Source organism: Panthera tigris, chromosome B4 (assembly GCF_018350195.1).
Source record: "Panthera tigris isolate Pti1 chromosome B4, P.tigris_Pti1_mat1.1, whole genome shotgun sequence".
NCBI classification, from domain to species: domain Eukaryota; kingdom Metazoa; phylum Chordata; class Mammalia; order Carnivora; family Felidae; genus Panthera; species Panthera tigris.
In genome coordinates this window covers 126188450-126205262 of record NC_056666.1, presented here as the reverse complement: position 1 = coordinate 126205262, position 16813 = coordinate 126188450, and the positions used below count along the sequence as shown (strand labels likewise).

The following is a 16813-nucleotide window of genomic DNA, read 5'->3' as shown; positions in this document are numbered from 1 at the left end:
GGGGTTACCTAGTCAATGTTCTTACAGGACAATCAGCTTATATCTGCTCCAAAATACTAGACCCATGTCTTAAATGAATATTCACAATCACAAAAAGATGAGTACAAATACATCCCTCCTGCTGATAAATACAAGGTCACCTTTCTTACTGATAACCTTTTATAGTAAGAATAGCACAAATCCAAAAACTCACTGCTAAACAAGCTAAGAGCTCAAATTAGCCTGAAGCAATGAACTCTCATCCCTTCCACATCACAGACTACCTGATTTGAAAGAATAACCATCATTTCACCACAAAGTGGTGAGGGGTAATTAACAAACTATTGCAGAACTTTTTACAAGACATTTACACTCAGCAATGCTGACTTCATTAACTTTTTGAGAGGTTAACCAAGGATGAAGTTCTTTGAAAATCATGTTCTATTTATTCTTACAATGCTGCATTTTCACAAATGTTCACAATTCATTTTTCTTTCACAAGTACATTTTTTTCTTACCAATTAAAGTACCTTTGGTAGAGAAATTACTGAAGTTCTAGAACCTACTCCTGCTTATCAGAAAATAAGTAGCTGTGTTTCTGTTTTCAAAGAATGTTGAACATCTGCCAGATGCCCCAAAAAACACCATCCCGACTTCAGCAGAAAAAAAGAAACACACTTCAAATGAACTATGTTCTTATGGGTCTTCTGTCACAGCAAAAGTGTGGCTTTTTTTTAACTAGTATCTAATACTCATTCAAACATCTCCCTGTAGAAAAACTAAAGAACTGTGTCATTAATAAAAATGCTGGCCTTCCCCCCACCCCAACCTTTAGAAAAAGGGAAGAGCTATTTCTAAAGTAACATAGAGCTTTCCAGGGGAGGAATCAAAAACTGGTGTTCTGAAACTGAAGAAATATTTAAATCCATCAGGAAAAGCCATCCTAGAAACACCAAGCCTTTTAAAGATATTTTATGGCAATCCCAGATCCACTTGCTCAGAGAAGACATTTTAAAAATAATAATGTCACAGGGACGTATTTTAAAACTGCCTATTTATTACAAAATACTTTCAGAAGAACAAATTTACTTTCACAAGCTGAAGCTTACATTCCTTCCAGTTAACCAGCCTCAACTGTAAAAACAAACCCAAAGGAGAAACTAACTTGGGCTCTTGGATAAATAGTCTTTTCAAGACGGTCTCTCCTAATTAAAATAATAATAATAAATATACACATATATATGAAAAATCTTTTAGAAAGAAGTTACTTTTGAAATTGTCTGGTGGGCTAATGATACCAGCATACAAAACGCTTAGGTTTTAACACCAATAAATAGCAGGCATGTCACTTAACATAATGTTCAAAAGTTATTATGTCAACACCCTCATTTTTAATTTGGAGAAAAACAGCCTTACTTTTAATATGGTGTTTTACCCTGAAAAATGAAAGGGTGAGAAGTTCATAATATGGCCTCATTTTACTGAATTCCCCCCAAATGAAAGTATGTAAGTCTTATAAAAAGGATCCACTTAATTAAGAGAAAGGTCTTCTTATGAACAATTCACCTAAAAAGCCCCAGCAAACACGTTTATTTTTTCTTAGCACACTCAAATTCCAAATCTGCTAGCTCAGCAAGGGAAAAGGACTACCCTTATTTCTGTCCCTCTACTCCCAGTTTACTGTCCCCAGAAAATTCTCCCTTGGAAGCAAAGCCATCTCGTTCGCAACCTCATAATAGCAAAATCTGATCCTTAATTTCTCAATGTCACTGTCCCCAAACTGCAAGCTCTCCAGGGACATCCCAAGGCCAACGTTTATCTTAGTTTTGGCAAAAACACAACATCTCGCCCAGGGAAGTAAAAGGAGATGACAAATGCCGACCGCCCGCAGTCTGTAAAACTCTGCGGAGGGCAAGCCAAAGTGCTCGCCGCAGCCCAGCACGTGAGCACTCAAAGCGGCCTCGAGGTTACCGCGGCCCCAGCAGCGGCCCGCTCACAGGTGGCCTCGACGGAGGGCCGGTTTCTAACTTCTAGAACTTTCCAGACTTTTCCCTTGGAATACTGCGACAGCTGGGGACGGTGAACTTAAATCCCAGAGAGCCTGGAGAGGTCTACCCCACACCAAACCCCTCATTTCCAATTTCACACTTTAAAAGGGCGCGAGAAGTCTGCGCCCCGGCACGTCCCTGGTTTCTTCTGCACCAGAAGCGGAAGCGAGGGCTCACCCTGCAGGGGAACGGAGCCCCCGGGACGCCGGGCCATGTCCTCCGCGAGCCGGGAGCCGGCGAGCTGCAGCCCCAGCGCCCGCGCCGCGCCCGGCCTGCGCGCGTCACAGTCCCGGACCCGCTAAGCCCCGCTGTCGCCCGGCATCACGTGACAGCCCCGGGGCGGGCGCACCCCCCCACCCCCCGCCTACCTGAAGCCCCACGACGGCAGCAGGGCCTGGCTGAGGTGCGCGCGCAGCTGCCCCAGCGTCGGCTCCGCGTCTGGCATCTCCACCGGCCAGGTCCTCTTCTGCAGCCGGACCCGTAGCTTCATGGCGGCGGCGGTAGGGCCCGGAGGCCCGGACGCGGTGGCGGCGACGGTGACGACGGCGCGGCGGCGGGCCCGGAGCGGCAACCACCGGAGCCGTAGGAGTGCCGAGGAGCAGCGGAGTGAAGGCCCCGCCACGGCCCCTGCCGGCCGGTCTCTGGAACTTGAGCGCCCCGCCCCTCTCTTGAGGGCGCCCCCTGGAGCCCACCCGGCGAGCGGGCGGCTGGCGGCCTGCGCCAACCCAGGCCGCTGGGCGTCATGCGATCGATGACTCGGCGCGCAACGGCGCCGCCTGGGAGCGGGAGGACCACAATGCGCAGGCGTCGAGACTGCCGCGGCGAGCGAGCTAGGCGATGGTAGCCGCTATTCTGCGGCCGGGCCGTGCGGACCCCTTCCGGGCGTGCGTGGAGAATGTTAGCGCCGAGAGAAAGGCTGCACAGTATGTGACTCGCCCCTCCGCAAGGCCCAGGCGTGCCTGGTTCTTACCGCACTTCCTCCGTGGCGCCCAGCTCCAGCGGCAGGCATCTGTTCTGAGAAGCCTTAGGTTGAGCCCAGGCTCTGGTAGTTTCCTCGTGTTACTGCAAAATATGAAACAGCTTTTAGTCCGTCTAAATCAGAGGGTATAGTAGTAATCTGCTGCATAGCAGTCACCCCAAAGCTTAGCAGCTTAAAACAACGAACAGTTATGGTCCTGTAGATTCTGTACATCAGGAGTTTGGGCATGGAGTGGCTGGGTGGTTCTGTCTCGGTCTCTCGTGACATTGCAGTCAAGATGCAGGCCAAGGCTGCATTTGTCGGAAGTCTTGACTCAGGCTGGAAAACCTGCTTGCAGGATAAGCTCACTCACAGTCCCGTTGGCAGGAAGCCTGTTTTTCACGGCACAGACCTCTTGAGTGTCCCTAGGATATGGCATCTGGCTTCCCTCAGAACACGTGATCCCAGAGAGACCAAATCAGAAGCTACCATGTCTTTTGTGATGCAGCCTCGGAAGTCACACATCACTTCTGTCATTCTAACCAACCCGTCAGTGTGGGAGGATCAATCCAAAGGCATGAATACCAATAGACAGGGATCATCGGGACCCACGTGGGAGGCCCGCTACCGTTGAGGGTCTGACAGTGATGATGATGATGATGATGATGATGATGATGATACCTTGGAGAATCTTCAAATCTCATCTTTGTATGATAGCCGGTTGTCCCAACTATAATAAAAGAGTCAAATGAAGTTTCTTCCACTAGGTGGCAGTACTTGTCCACATCCTGACCTTCATTAAATAAGCACGTCTTGGACACCGACTTTCTGACAGATACTATCCCAGGTGCTGGGGTCTCAGAGAACGGAAAAGGCATGTTCCTACCGGTGCAGAGTTAACAGCTGAGTGAGTCAATTCTTGTAGTAGAGCATAATAAGTGTTTTGTTTATGATAGAGATCAGAACAATGCTGGGCACAGGGGTACATAGAGAAGGGTTGTGCCAGTAGGGTTCTTGATTGGCAAGGAATATGAGATTGAGGAAGGGTGGCAGGACCAGGGTGGCTCAATGTGGTCAAAGAGAAGGACAGTGTGTACATCTCAGATAAAGAAGTGCCTTGAACTGAGCAAAGGATTTGGGACACATTCTAGAATGTTTGGGAAGTCAATGAAGAGTTTTAAGCAGAGGATTCTTTATCAGACGTTGCTTACTTCTGAGCAATAGAGACTAGCTTTGGCTAAGAAGAAAAGGAACATGTTTAAAAGGATTCTGGATAGCTCAGGGAATTTGGGGGAGGACTAAAGAAGTGGTTCCTGGATAATTCCAGAAATGGAACTCAACCACGCTGCAGAACTGGCCTGATGAGGAAACTATCATGACTGGGATTGCTGCTGCTGCCCCACCCGGCCCCGGAGGAAACTGTCACCCTGACAGGAACCACTGTGGAATGGCTGCCACCCTCATATGCCACATGTTTTTGCAGCCTCCTGCACCAACAAAATGCCAGGTTTCCAAAAGAACCTGTTTCCTCACTTTGCTCACTTCTAAATCAAAGGCTCATAGGGATGCATCTGCTTGAGGGAGATCGAGTCCCATGTCTGAGTCCTGGCTACAAAGGAGAATGAGATTGAGAGTCTGAACTCCTTCCTTGGGAAGGCAAGACTTAAAATAATTGGAATTTCTGCCAAGTGTAGACAGGCCGTTCAAAAGATGATAGGAAGCCATGAGTCTGAATGGTGTACACCACAAGGGGCATAGGTCAGATCTGAAATGTGAATCTATCACTGGTCAAGTACGGGGGATATATATTAGATCAGAGTTCCTCAACCTTGGCACTGTTGACATTTGGGGCCTCGTAAGTCGTAGTTGTGGAGGACTATTCTGTGCCTTGTAAGATGTTCAGCAGCATCCCTGGTCTGTCCACAAATGCTACTAGAAACCTCTCAGTTGTAGAGCAAAAGATGTCCTCAAACTTTGCCCCATGTTCCCCAGAAGGCAAAATTGTCTTGAATGTAGGGACCAGCTCAGTTAGGAGACTCTTTTGATAACTGAAAGAAGAAAGCAATTAGTGGGATGACAGTAAGATTGTAAACGATGGGTGAGCAGGGATGATGTTACAGAGACAGACATAATAGAAGTTGGAAAATGGCTATATTTGGAGACCTTACTGGTTAGGATACAGCTTCAGCTACCCTAACAGAGATCTGAATAGTGACCTAAAAAAGATAGAAGTCTGTTTCTCTCTGAGATACCATTCTTGGAGAAAACAGTGCAAGGCTAATATGGTGGCCATCTTTAAAGACCATCTACCACAGTCCACCTCTCGGTACTGTGTAACCCTGGATAAGTTACTACCTATAAAAATGAAAATAGTAACAAGAATGTATCAGACAGCCGTGTTGTAAAGGTTAAGTGAGAGAATACCTTTGGTTCTGTCTTTTGTTTTAAGCCACTACATTTGCGACCATTTGTTAAAACAACGGAAAACTAATCTACCTGGGACCCTTGTCTCAATCCTTTGCCCAGTAGGGTGTAACCACCGGCATGGCAGAAGTAATCCAATCACAGGGATTTAGCAGGGTCCTGGAAGAGAACCAGAGCATCTCCAAGGCACTGCCAAGATTTAAGGTACTCTAGAGGATGATCATCCAAAACCTCAAAGATCCATGACAATGATCTCTCAACTATCTCTCCTTCAGAATTTTTTTTTCTCTTACAGATCCCATTTTAATGTCTGCAAGCAACAGTTACTGCAACTTTCAAAGACTTCAGAAATGTAAATTTCTTTTTTTTTTTTAATGAGCCATTTCATAGAATACTACAAAGGGATAATGTCAGTCTTCTGTGGGAATACATTGGCTCACAAGGCTTCCTTTTTTTTAATGTTATATTTAAAATGGTTTTAGGTTTATGGAATGATTCTGAAGACTTATATACCACATACTCAATTTTCCCTATTAGTAACCTCTTAATGTTTATTTATTTTTGAGAGAGAGAGCACAGTGTGCAGGGGAGGGGCAAAGAGAAAAGAGAGACAGGGGATCCAAAGCAGGCTCTGTGCTGACAGCAGAGAGCTTGATGTGGGACTCAAACTCATGAACGAACCATGAGATCATGACCTTAACCAACTGAGCCACCCAGATGCCCGGTTGATGCATTTGTAATAACCAAAGTCTATACTTTATTCAGATTCTCTCTGTTTTTTCCTAATCTCCTTTTTCTGTTCCAGGATCCCACCTAGGAGACCACATTACACCTAGTCATCATGTCTCCTTGGGCTTCTCTTGGCTGTGACAGTTTCTTAGACTTCCTTTTTTTCTTTTTTTTTAAATGACCTTAACAGTTTTAAGAATTACTTGTCAGGTATTTTGTAGAACATCCTTCAATTTGTCTGATATTTTCTCATGATTAGACTGAGGTAATGTGCTCCTGGGAGGTAGACCGCAAAAGTCCAGGTTCCATTCTCATGTCAACAGTGCATACTGTCAATATGACTTCTCACTGTTGATGTTAACTCAGATCACTTGGCTTCTCCACTGTAAAGTTACTCCTTTTTTCTCCTTTTTATATTGTATCCTTTGGAAGAAAGTCACTATGTGCAGCCCACACTTAGAGTGGGAGTTATGCCCTACCTCCTTAGGAGTGGAGTATGTACATAAATTATTTGAATTTCCTCTATACAGGAGATTTGTTCTGTTTTCTATTTATTCAGTCCTTTATTTATATCAGTGTGGAGTTACATTTCTTTTATTCTTTGGCTTATAATCTAATACTACTTCATTTATCTGTTTTTGCTCAAATTGTTCCGGCTTTGACCACTGGGACATCTTTCAGTTGGCTACTGTATCCATTTGATATCACTGTGGATTTTTGTTCACTTCTTCTGTGTTTTCTTTTTTTTCTAGTTTTGAGCACTTTCTTATTTTCTGTTACTATAAGATGCTTTAGGACAATTTTGTATATATCCTGCCCCAACCTTAGAATCAGCCATTTTTCCACGGTGCCCCAGTTCCTTTTACTGAAGAGTGGTATTAGAAATCAATATCTGGGGGGTGCCTGGGTGGCTCAGTCTGTTGAGTGTCCGACTTCAGCTCAGGTCACGATCTCACTGTCTGTGAGTTCAAGCCCCGCGTCAGGCTCTGTGCTGACAGCTGGGAGCCTGGAGCCTGTTTCAGGTTCTGTGTGTGTGTCTCTCTCTCTTTGCCCCTCCCCTACTCATGCTCACGCTCGCTCTCTCTCTCTCTCTCTCTGTCAAAAATAAACATTAAAAAATTAAAAAAAAAAAAAAAACCAGTATCTGGGTGCTAGGTGCGCTCATTGCTGTTGGGTTATTATTGCTTCTAAGCCTTCTCAGCTGACACATCTGAGAGATATGTATATGTACATTTTCCATACATAACCATCTATATCTATGTATGAAGCTGAGCATGAGTTCATTCTCATGTTGCCAACTCTAATCCATTGCCACATGATCATTCTGGTCACCTTCTTTGCTTTGTCTGTAAATTCCCAATCCAACTGTGACAAATCTAGCTCCACCCCATCCACCATCCATTTATTTAATCATTCATTTCCAGTATCTAGCAGTTTCACAGTTCTTAACCCATACCCTTGTCAAAAACAACCTTGTCAACTGCAGTACAGTGCTTCATCAACCGTGCGTGTAGCCCTTCGTCTTACAGACTCCATTCTTTCCCAAACTGACCCAGGTCACCATCTTGTTCCCCAATCCCATTCAGCAAGGTTGTTTCATACATTTATAATACATTTAGATTCTTTTCTCACATTCTGCATTCTGTCATGGACCTCTCCATCTCCTACGTGATTTTTTTTTTTAAGTTTACATACATTAAGATTTACTCTTTGACCCGTAAAGTTCTATCAGTTTTGACAAATGCATAATGTCTTGTTTCACCAACCTGAAACATCCCCTGTGCTTCAACTTACTTCACCACCACTCTTACGTACCCCTCCCCCCCCCCACCAAACCTCTGGCAATTACGGGTCTCTTTACCATCACTTTACTTTTGCCTTTTCCAGAATGACATGTAATTGGAATCAGAATGTGGATAGAATTTTCTGGCTTCATGACTGGCTTCTTTTACTTAACAATATGTGTTTAAGATTAATCCATGTCTTTTTTGGCTTCATAGCTTATTTCTTTTTCATGCTGAATAACATTCCACTGTATGGTTGTATTATAGTTTATCCATTCACCTATTGATAAACTGGTTGCTCCTAGTTTGGAGCAATTGTGAACAAAACTTCTATAAATATTTGTGTTTGTGCAAGTTTTTATGTGGACCTAAATTTTCAAATCAGTTGGATAAACACCCAGGAACACCATTGCTGGATCATATGGCAAGACTAGGTTTAATTTTGCAGGAAAGTGCCAAACTGTTTTCCAAAGTGGCTGTACCACTTTGTATTCCCATTAGCAGTGAATGAGACTTGCATTAATTTGTATTGTCAGGTTGTTTTTCATTTTAGCCATTTTAACAGATGGTATCTTGTTGCTTGAATTTGCAATTCCTGATAATGCTGAGCATCTTTCTGTATGTTTATTTGCCATCAATACATCTTCAGTGAGGTGTTTTCAGCTCTCTTGCCCACTTTTTTAAATGTAATTTATTGTCAAGTTGGCTAACATACAGTGTATACAGTGTGTTGTTGTTGTTGGTTTTGGGGGTAGATTCCCATGATTCATCTCTTACATACAATACCCAGTGCTCATCCCAACAAGTGCCCTCATCAATGCCCGTCACCCATTTTCCCCTCTCCCCTGCCCCCCTCCATCAACCCTGAGTTTGTTCTCTGTATTTAAGAGTCTCTTATGGTTTGCCTCCCTCCCTCTCTGTTTGAAACTGTTTTTTTCCCCTTGCCTTCCCCCATGGTCTTCTGTTAAGTTTCTCAATTTCCACATATGAGTGAAAACATATGATACCTGTCTTTCTCTGACTTATTTCACTTAGCATAATACCCTCCAGTTCCATCCACATTATTGCAAATAGTAGGATTTCATTCTTTCTCATTCTTTCTTATTCCATTGTATATATAAACCACATCTTCTTTATCCATTCATTAGTTGATGGACATCTGGGCTCTTTCCATAATTTGGCTATTGTTGAAAGCACTGCTATAAACATTGGGGTACATGTGCCCCTATGAATCAGCACTCCTCTATCCTTTGGATAAATTCCTAGTAGTGCTATTGCTGGATCATAGGGTAGTTCTATTTTTAATTTTTTGAGGAACCCCCACACTATTTTCTAGAGCAGGTGCACCAGTTTGCACTCCCACTAGCAGTGCAAGAGTGTTCCCATTTCTCCACATCCTCACCAGCATTTGTTGTTTTCTGAGTTGTTAACTTTAGCCACTCTGGTGTGAGGTGGTATCTCAATGTGGTTTTGATTTGTATTTCCCTTATGATAAGTGATACTGAACATCTTTTCATGTGTCTGTTGGCTGTCTGGATGTCTTCTTTGGAAAAATGTCTATTCATGTCTTCTGCCCATTTCTTCACTGGATTATTTGTTTTTCAGGTGTTAAGTTTGGTAAGTTCTTTATAGATTTTGGATACTAACCCTTTATCTAATATGTCATTTGCAAATATCTTCTCCCATTCCATCGGTTGCCTTTTAGTTTTGTTGATTGTTCCCTTTGCAGTGCAGAAGCTTTCTATCTTGACAAGGTTTCAATGGTTCATTTTTGCTTTTATTTCTCTTGCCTTTGGAGATATGTTAAGCAAGAAATTGCTGTGGCCAAGGTCAAAGAAGTTTTTGCCTGCTTCCTCCTCTAGGATTTTGATGGTTTCCTGTCTCACATTTAGGTCTTTCATCCATTTTGAGTTTATTTTTGTGTATGGTGTAAGAAAGTGGTCCAGGTTCATTTTTCTGCATATTGCTGTCCAATTCCCCCAGCACCATTTGCTAAAGAGACTGTCTTTTTTCCATTGGATATTCTTCCCTGCTTTGTCAAATATTAGTTAGCCATACATTCGTGGGTCCACTTCTGGGTTCTCTAATTTATTCCATTAGTCTGTGTTTGTTTTTGTGCTAATACCATACCGTCTTGATGATTACAGCTTTGTAGTAGAGGCTAAAGTCCGGGATTGTGATGCCTCCCACTTTGGTTTTCTTTTTCAATATTACTTTGGCTGTTCAGGGTCTTTTGTGGTTCCATACAAATTTTAGGATTGTTTGTTCTAGCTTTGAGAAGAATGCTGGTGCAATTTTGATTGGGATTGCATTGAATATGTAGATTGTTTTGGGTAGTATTGACATTTTAACAATATTTGTTCTTCTAATCCATGAGCATGGAATGTTTTTCTATTTCTTTGTGTCTTCTTCAATTTATTTTCACAAGTTTCCTATAGTTTTCAGCATATAGATCTTTTACATCTTTGGTTAGGTTTATTCCTAGGTATTTTATGGTTCTTGGTGCAATTGTAAATGGGATCGATTTCTTGATTTCTCTTTCTGTTGCTTCATTATTGATGTATGGAAATGCAACCAATTTCTGTACATTGATTTTGTATCCTGCAACTTTGCTGAATTTATGTGTCCGTTCTAGCAGCTTTTTGGTAAAGTCTTTAAGGTTTTCCATGTAGAGTATCTTGTCATCTGCAAAAAGTTAAAGTTTGACTTCTTTGCCAATCTGGATGCCTTTTATTTCATTTTGTTGTCCGATTGCTGAGGCTAGGACTTCCAACACTATGTTAAACAACACTGGTGAGAGTGGACATCCCTGTCATATTCCTGATTTCAGGGGGAAAGCTCTCAGTTTTTCCCCATTTAGCATGATATCAGCTGTGGGCTTTTCATATATGTCTTGTCCAATTTTTAATTATATTTTTCTTATTGTTGAGTTTCCTTTAGTTTCCCAAATATAAATCAAATTTCTTTGCATGATAAAAACCCTTCATAGTCCAGCTGGAAACCACTTTCTTCAATCTTCCCAATGATCCCTATTCACACTGCACTAATCCAAAATACATCCCCCCTGGCCCCCCACTTTACATCCTCTCCCACAAGTAAGTTTGTATGCCTCTGTGATTCTGCACATGCTGATCCTTCTACCTGGAATACCTTCTTCAAAGAAAAGTGTGTTGCTCCTTCCTTTTGCTCCAAGAGCACTTGGAACATACTTTTGAATGTTATCCATCATATTACAGTGCAATTATTTGCATATCAGGCTTTCTCTAGTCTTGGGTTATCAGTTTCTTAAGGGGACAAGGCAGGTTTTATCCATCTTCAACAACATCCAGTCCCCACCTCCATTGTTAGGCCCGGTTAAGCAAAATTTAAAATGGTATAAAGATATTCATGCTTATCTCTGAGTTCTTGGTATATCTGTTTGGAAAGTATGATCTTCATTCTGTCTCTACCTGAGAATGCCAGATTGGGCTTAGTTTGAGTGTTTACTTACAAATCCAATACATTTTCCAGAATCTTGAGCTTTAATTTGCACAGTTTCTAATTTAGTAGGTCTGGAGAAGGGCTTGAGAGTTTGCATTTCTAATGATTTCCAGGTGGTGCTGCTGTGAAACTACACTTTGGGAACCACTGGTCTGGCCCATGTGATCTTGCTGTGGTTGTTTTGGGTTGTCTTGACAGTACGAAGCACTTTGAGGTAGGTGTGCTTGGTAAGAAATTGAAATGGACCTTAAATAAGTGTTGTGAGATGAAATTCGGACCATGCAAGCTAGAAAAAGCATCTTCAGAAGCTGTTAAAATGATTAAAACCCTATCCAAGGACCAAATTAAGATATATGGAATCTGTTGAAAGAAACAAAATAAAAATATAAAAATATTCTTGGAAAGCAAACTAGAAGGAAGCATACAGAAAACAGGGATAAGGGATGGGAGGAGCCCCAAGGATTTTCACCATTTGCTATGTAAACTTCAGTCTTGCTTGAATCTGTCACCTCTGTCACCAAGAGAATGTTTTCAAATATGTATTGGATAATTAAGAATAATATTATTAGGAATATTAGAATCTGGACCTCAAGAGGAGCCATGTTCTATAGCAAGGGCTAGATAGAATACTTGAATATACTTTATTTTCTTGATTCTCAACCAAGGTTGTCCAAGGACATTAGACAGGTATAGACTGGAGATATTTTGGTCACAACTAAGGTAGGAGAAAATGGTGCTACTAACATCAGGGCAGAGGCCAGGGATGCTGTTATATGTCCCACAGCACACAGGACAGCCCCCACATGAAAGAATTGTATGGCCCAAAATGTCAATAGCACTAAGGTGGAGAAACCCTTGTCTGTGTGATGTGGGCTCACACTGATGGTTCTCAGACATTTCAAAGTTGTATTACACTATCATGAGTGCTTGGTTCCACAATATCCCTCATGTCTCATAAGGGTCATGTATGTACATTTCAAATTTAACATGAATTTAAATTCACTTTGAACTGCAAATAATAAAATGTAGTTCCCTTTCACACAACTGATAATAAGTAGAGGTAAGTGGGTAAGTGGATTTGTTTATTTTTCAAAACCAGGAGGGAGATAGTGCCATAAACCATTCCAGAATGTGACTGGTGGGAGGGCCATGGTCTAGGTAGATCAGTCACCACAGGCATCAGGAGAGGGTGGCCTGGGACAGATCTGGGAAGACAGGGGGAGATGCTTCCAAGTGATAAGATGATTCTGCCAGATGTCTCCTCAGCCCTTCCAGGGTGAACTGTAGGGTCACTGATCTCTCTTGAGAGCCACACAAATTCCAGACAGCTTCCTCTGGTCAGTAATAGGCTAGCAACTTCAAACAAATACATGTATCTGTGTCACTGTCACAGATTCAGTTAGCAACTTGGAAAAGCAGATGTATTACCTAGCAACAGCATCCTTCTCTCTCCTCACCTTCCACATCCCCTGGGCTGTGGGCTGCCCTTTAACCACTTCCTGAAGAAGCAGTTTGGCATAGTGGTTAAGAGAACAGACTCCGGGAGGTAGGACAACTGGGTCCTGAGTCCTGGCTCTACAGCCTTAACTGTGACACCTAAGCTTAGGCATATACTTAACCTCTTAGTTTCCTCATCTATAAAATTTAGATAATATTAGTACCTCATACAGTCTTGGTGGGGATTTAATGAGGTAATATATGGTTGGTGCCCAGAGCATAACAAAAAATAGATGTTAGCTCTTATTTTTTCCTACCTCCTATTCCTTCTTCAGGGTGTCCTTTTAACCAGATTTCACCAATACAAAATGTTGGCACATCCCCCCCCCCAACCCCATATACAGATGATCCCTACCCCTCTCACTTTTCTCTCCTGCAAGAATAATATGATTTGTCTTCCAAGCTCAAATGAAGTCTGGTATTCAGATAGCTTTTTTCTATATGGGAATAGCCTGGACATTCTAAGAAGCAGGATGCTCAGTTCCTTAACACTGTTAAGGAACACTAACATCTTGACCTCTTTCTTTAATGAACAATTATTCTACCTAGTTAATTATAATGTTTCTTTGGAGTTTTAATTAAAAGCATCCCTTGATCTGTAGAGACTAACAGCAGTCAGCCATTAGTAAGTGAAATAATTAATCTTGCCTTCTAGATTGCCATCGTGGGTAGGCTGGATAATCAGGATTTCCCAGCAAATTTTCAGTTAAATCTGAAAAACTAAAATAAATAATGAAACTGGGCACAGTGCTACTGGCTTTGTCATGATGACAAATTCAGCAAATTTACCCTAAAGCGACTCCTTTAGCAGAAAGGAGGCTAACTGAGCTGACTTCCCAGGTCCCTTCCAAATAAAATAAAACACACTAGCTGCACTCTCTTCTTCCATCTTTGTTTCCTAAACTCGAATTATTAGAGCCTCCTTTTCTAGCATTATTCCATGTCCCACCTGAGTTGCACCATTATTTCGTTTTCCCCATAAATCAACCCACTTCTTAAACTATATGTACATTTGTTTAAAAGGGGAAGCTATATAAACGGAAAACATACTCATTTCCAAATAGAGAGTAAATGTAAAAAATAAATACCATAGAAACTAAACTTTGTATGTTTTTTTTAAAGTAGGCTCCACACCTAATGTGAGGTTTGAACTCACAACCCCAAGATCAAGAGTCTCACGTTCTACTGACTGAGGCAGCCAGGCACCCCAACTTTGTATGTTTCTCAAAAGTTGTTTAAAATATCTTTCAAATTATTAATTTAAAATAAAAAAGAGAAAATATAGTAGTGACGCATCTTATTAACACTGTATGAAAAACTATGTGCTAGCTCAATCAGCTTAATTGCCTCAGCGACTCTGAAGTGTAAGCATGGTCTCCACTTGTACAGAGGATGGTGGAGACCCAGACAAGTGGAGTAAATTGTCCGGGGTACCGGGTGGGGTGGGCAGGGCAGGTCCCTGTGAGGCTAGAGCCCTGGAGCATTGCAGGACAGAGACCCCTGGTTCACTTTCTCCAGGCCACCCTTCCAGAAAACTCTCCTCAAATCCTGCACCAGATGCCCCAGAATACACAACAGTGACTCAGGTTTCCACCAGATCTTCTAGGACAAAAGGAAAAATTAATACTTACATCAGGAAAAGTACTGCTGTTTTACAACGTTCAGCTTTCCTGTAAGTCTAGCAGATCCTGTGCAGCTGGTTAATGGACAGGAGAGGCACATAGGAGGCTGAGTGGATTGGGGATCTTTGCGACAGAAAAAGAATGGGGCAGCAGGGGATGAAGGTGAAGGCAGGCAGCCGCTCTGGGCAGGAGAGATGGGAGGAAACCTGGGACCGTGAGGGAAGAGAGAGAGAAAGAGGAGAAACAGGCACTGACACCCAGGGAAGATTCTGAGGAAAGGACAGAAATATGAATCGTTTTCCATGTGATGTGTGATGTCACTCCTCTTCTCCCATGTCTACTTTTGTATTCTTTTTCCTCATATGCTAAAAACAATCACAATAAAATTTCAAGTGTTTAAGTTTCCAGCTCCTGAGATGATCCCACATCCCTCCAGTAGCACGTGCACCACGGGAAACCGCCTCTCACATGCACCTGTCCACTTCTGTGGCTTTCACTTCGCCTCTAGGATGATGACTTAGAAATTCATTATTTCCAGCAGACCTTGCCCCGAACTCCAACTCCCCACGTGACACCGCTGTTCAGATGTCCAGTATTTCTGCCGTTCCTACGTCACAGACGCACAGCCCACCTTTGCTGTTCCCTCCACCCATTCCCTTCTGTGCTTTGCCCACCTGGCTTCTTGTGCTTAGATCTCAGCTCAAATATACCTCCTCAGAGAAGCCCTCCTGGACCATCTTGCAGAGTAAACATGCCTCCACCAGTGATATCACCCTACCAATTACAAGACAACCACATTCCCTATTTCCTTCATAGCACATGTCACAATGTATACATTTTTATTTATTTTGTTTACTTATGTATTTTGTGTCTTCATCTAATAAACTGCACATGGACAGAGATTCTGTCTTTTTTACTGAAGAGGTCTTTGCACACCGTAGGTGCCCAATATTTGTGAATTTAATGCATGGAATCTGTGATGACAGACAATAAAAGATTCTATGAGGAAAATGTCTTCGGGCTTGTATCACCATTGATAAGGCCACATACTAATAAATAAAATTTTACAGCACTTTACCATTTTAAGAGCAAATTCTTACGGCTTATTGCTATGGTCTGAATGTTTGTGTCCCTCCAAAGTTCATATGTTGAAATGCTAGTCCCCGAAGGTGATAGTATCTGTAGGTGGAGATTTTGTGAGGTGCTCAAGTCATGAAGGTGGAACCCTGATGAATGGGATTAATGCCTCATAAAAGAGGCTCCAGAGAGATCCCCGCCTCCTTCCACTGTGTGAGGACATTGGCAGAAGGTGCTGGCTGTGAACCAGGAAGATGTGATCGTGCTGGCTCCTTAATCTTGGACTTCCCAGCCTCCAGAACTGTGAGCAATACATTTCTGTTCATACACTGTAGCAGCCCAAACAGACTGATGGTTGACAGCACTTTTTTTCACCAGAACCTATCAAGGTAGATACTATTCTTACTCCCATTTTGTCCCTAAGGAAACGCAAGTTAAAAAGGCAAATGTAACTGGAGGCACACTAGATGAGAAACCTGGAAACATGCCTGTTCTTATTAGGGTTCCCAATCTCCTCGGTTTTCCCAGGACTGCCCTGGTTTTCGTACGGAAAACCCTGCATCCTGGGGAACGACGGCAGTTTGGTCACTGTATCTTACCCTGAAAACTGTAAGTAAGATGTTAGACACTTTATACAAGCAGATTCCCTGGCCATGTAAAATGTAATGAGTAAAATATGGGGGATGGGAGTACAGATGAGGTTTAGAACCTACAGATGTGAAGTCACATGGTGGTGGCTGCACCCACCCAACCTACCTCAAAGGAATGCTGGGAGCGGAAGGCACTAACAACCTGAAAAGGAACAGACACTTAGAGATATCATCTGTGCTCCTACCCTGCAAGATAAAGGTGGTAACTAGATCAGCCCGGTTACCAAGCCTCATGCTCTCAGACTGAATCTGATCCACCAAAAGTCCAAAAGGTATTGTGAGCAGTGAGGGGCCACCCACTGCAGGGACCCTGACCAGGAGAAACTGGCTTATTTTCCCAGAGAGGAAAATTCTTCCTCTTCCAATTCAAAACAATTTGACACCTTTTCCAGTATCCTGGAAGTCTCAACTTAATCATTCTGGTAATGTAGTCGTAATAATTTCGTGTGTGTGTGTGTGTGTGTGTGTGTGTGTGTGTGTGTGTGTGTGTTGGCAGGGGGTAATCATTGCATGGGTGGCATTGTCTACTCATCTAGGTAGAGGCTGTAGTGTTCATTCATGTTAT

At 42.6% G+C, this 16813-nt stretch overlaps 2 protein-coding genes across 17 annotated transcripts in view; one reads left to right on the top strand and one right to left on the bottom strand.

Moving 5' to 3' along the window:
* The window catches only part of FBXO7 (F-box protein 7), a 36645-nt gene extending 34000 nt beyond the window's left edge, over positions 1-2645 (bottom strand). For all 6 annotated transcript variants that reach the window (XR_006220213.1, XM_042993121.1, XM_042993120.1 and 3 more), the window contains exon 1: positions 2396-2645. Coding sequence is in view for 5 of the 6 variants with exons in the window: in XM_042993121.1 (XP_042849055.1) it covers positions 2396-2517 (122 nt within the window). In the remaining variant the exon portion in view is untranslated. The remainder of the gene's footprint in view (positions 1-2395) is intronic.
* Positions 2646-2864: 219 nt separating this feature from the next.
* The window catches only part of BPIFC (BPI fold containing family C), a 54181-nt gene continuing 40232 nt past the window's right edge, over positions 2865-16813 (top strand). For 2 of the 11 annotated variants that reach the window (XM_015543978.2, XM_015543977.2), the window contains exon 1: positions 16127-16520. The gene's annotated coding sequence lies outside the window, so the exon portion shown is untranslated. The other 9 variants (XM_015543976.2, XM_015543974.2, XM_042993124.1 and 6 more) reach the window with 8 other exon arrangements.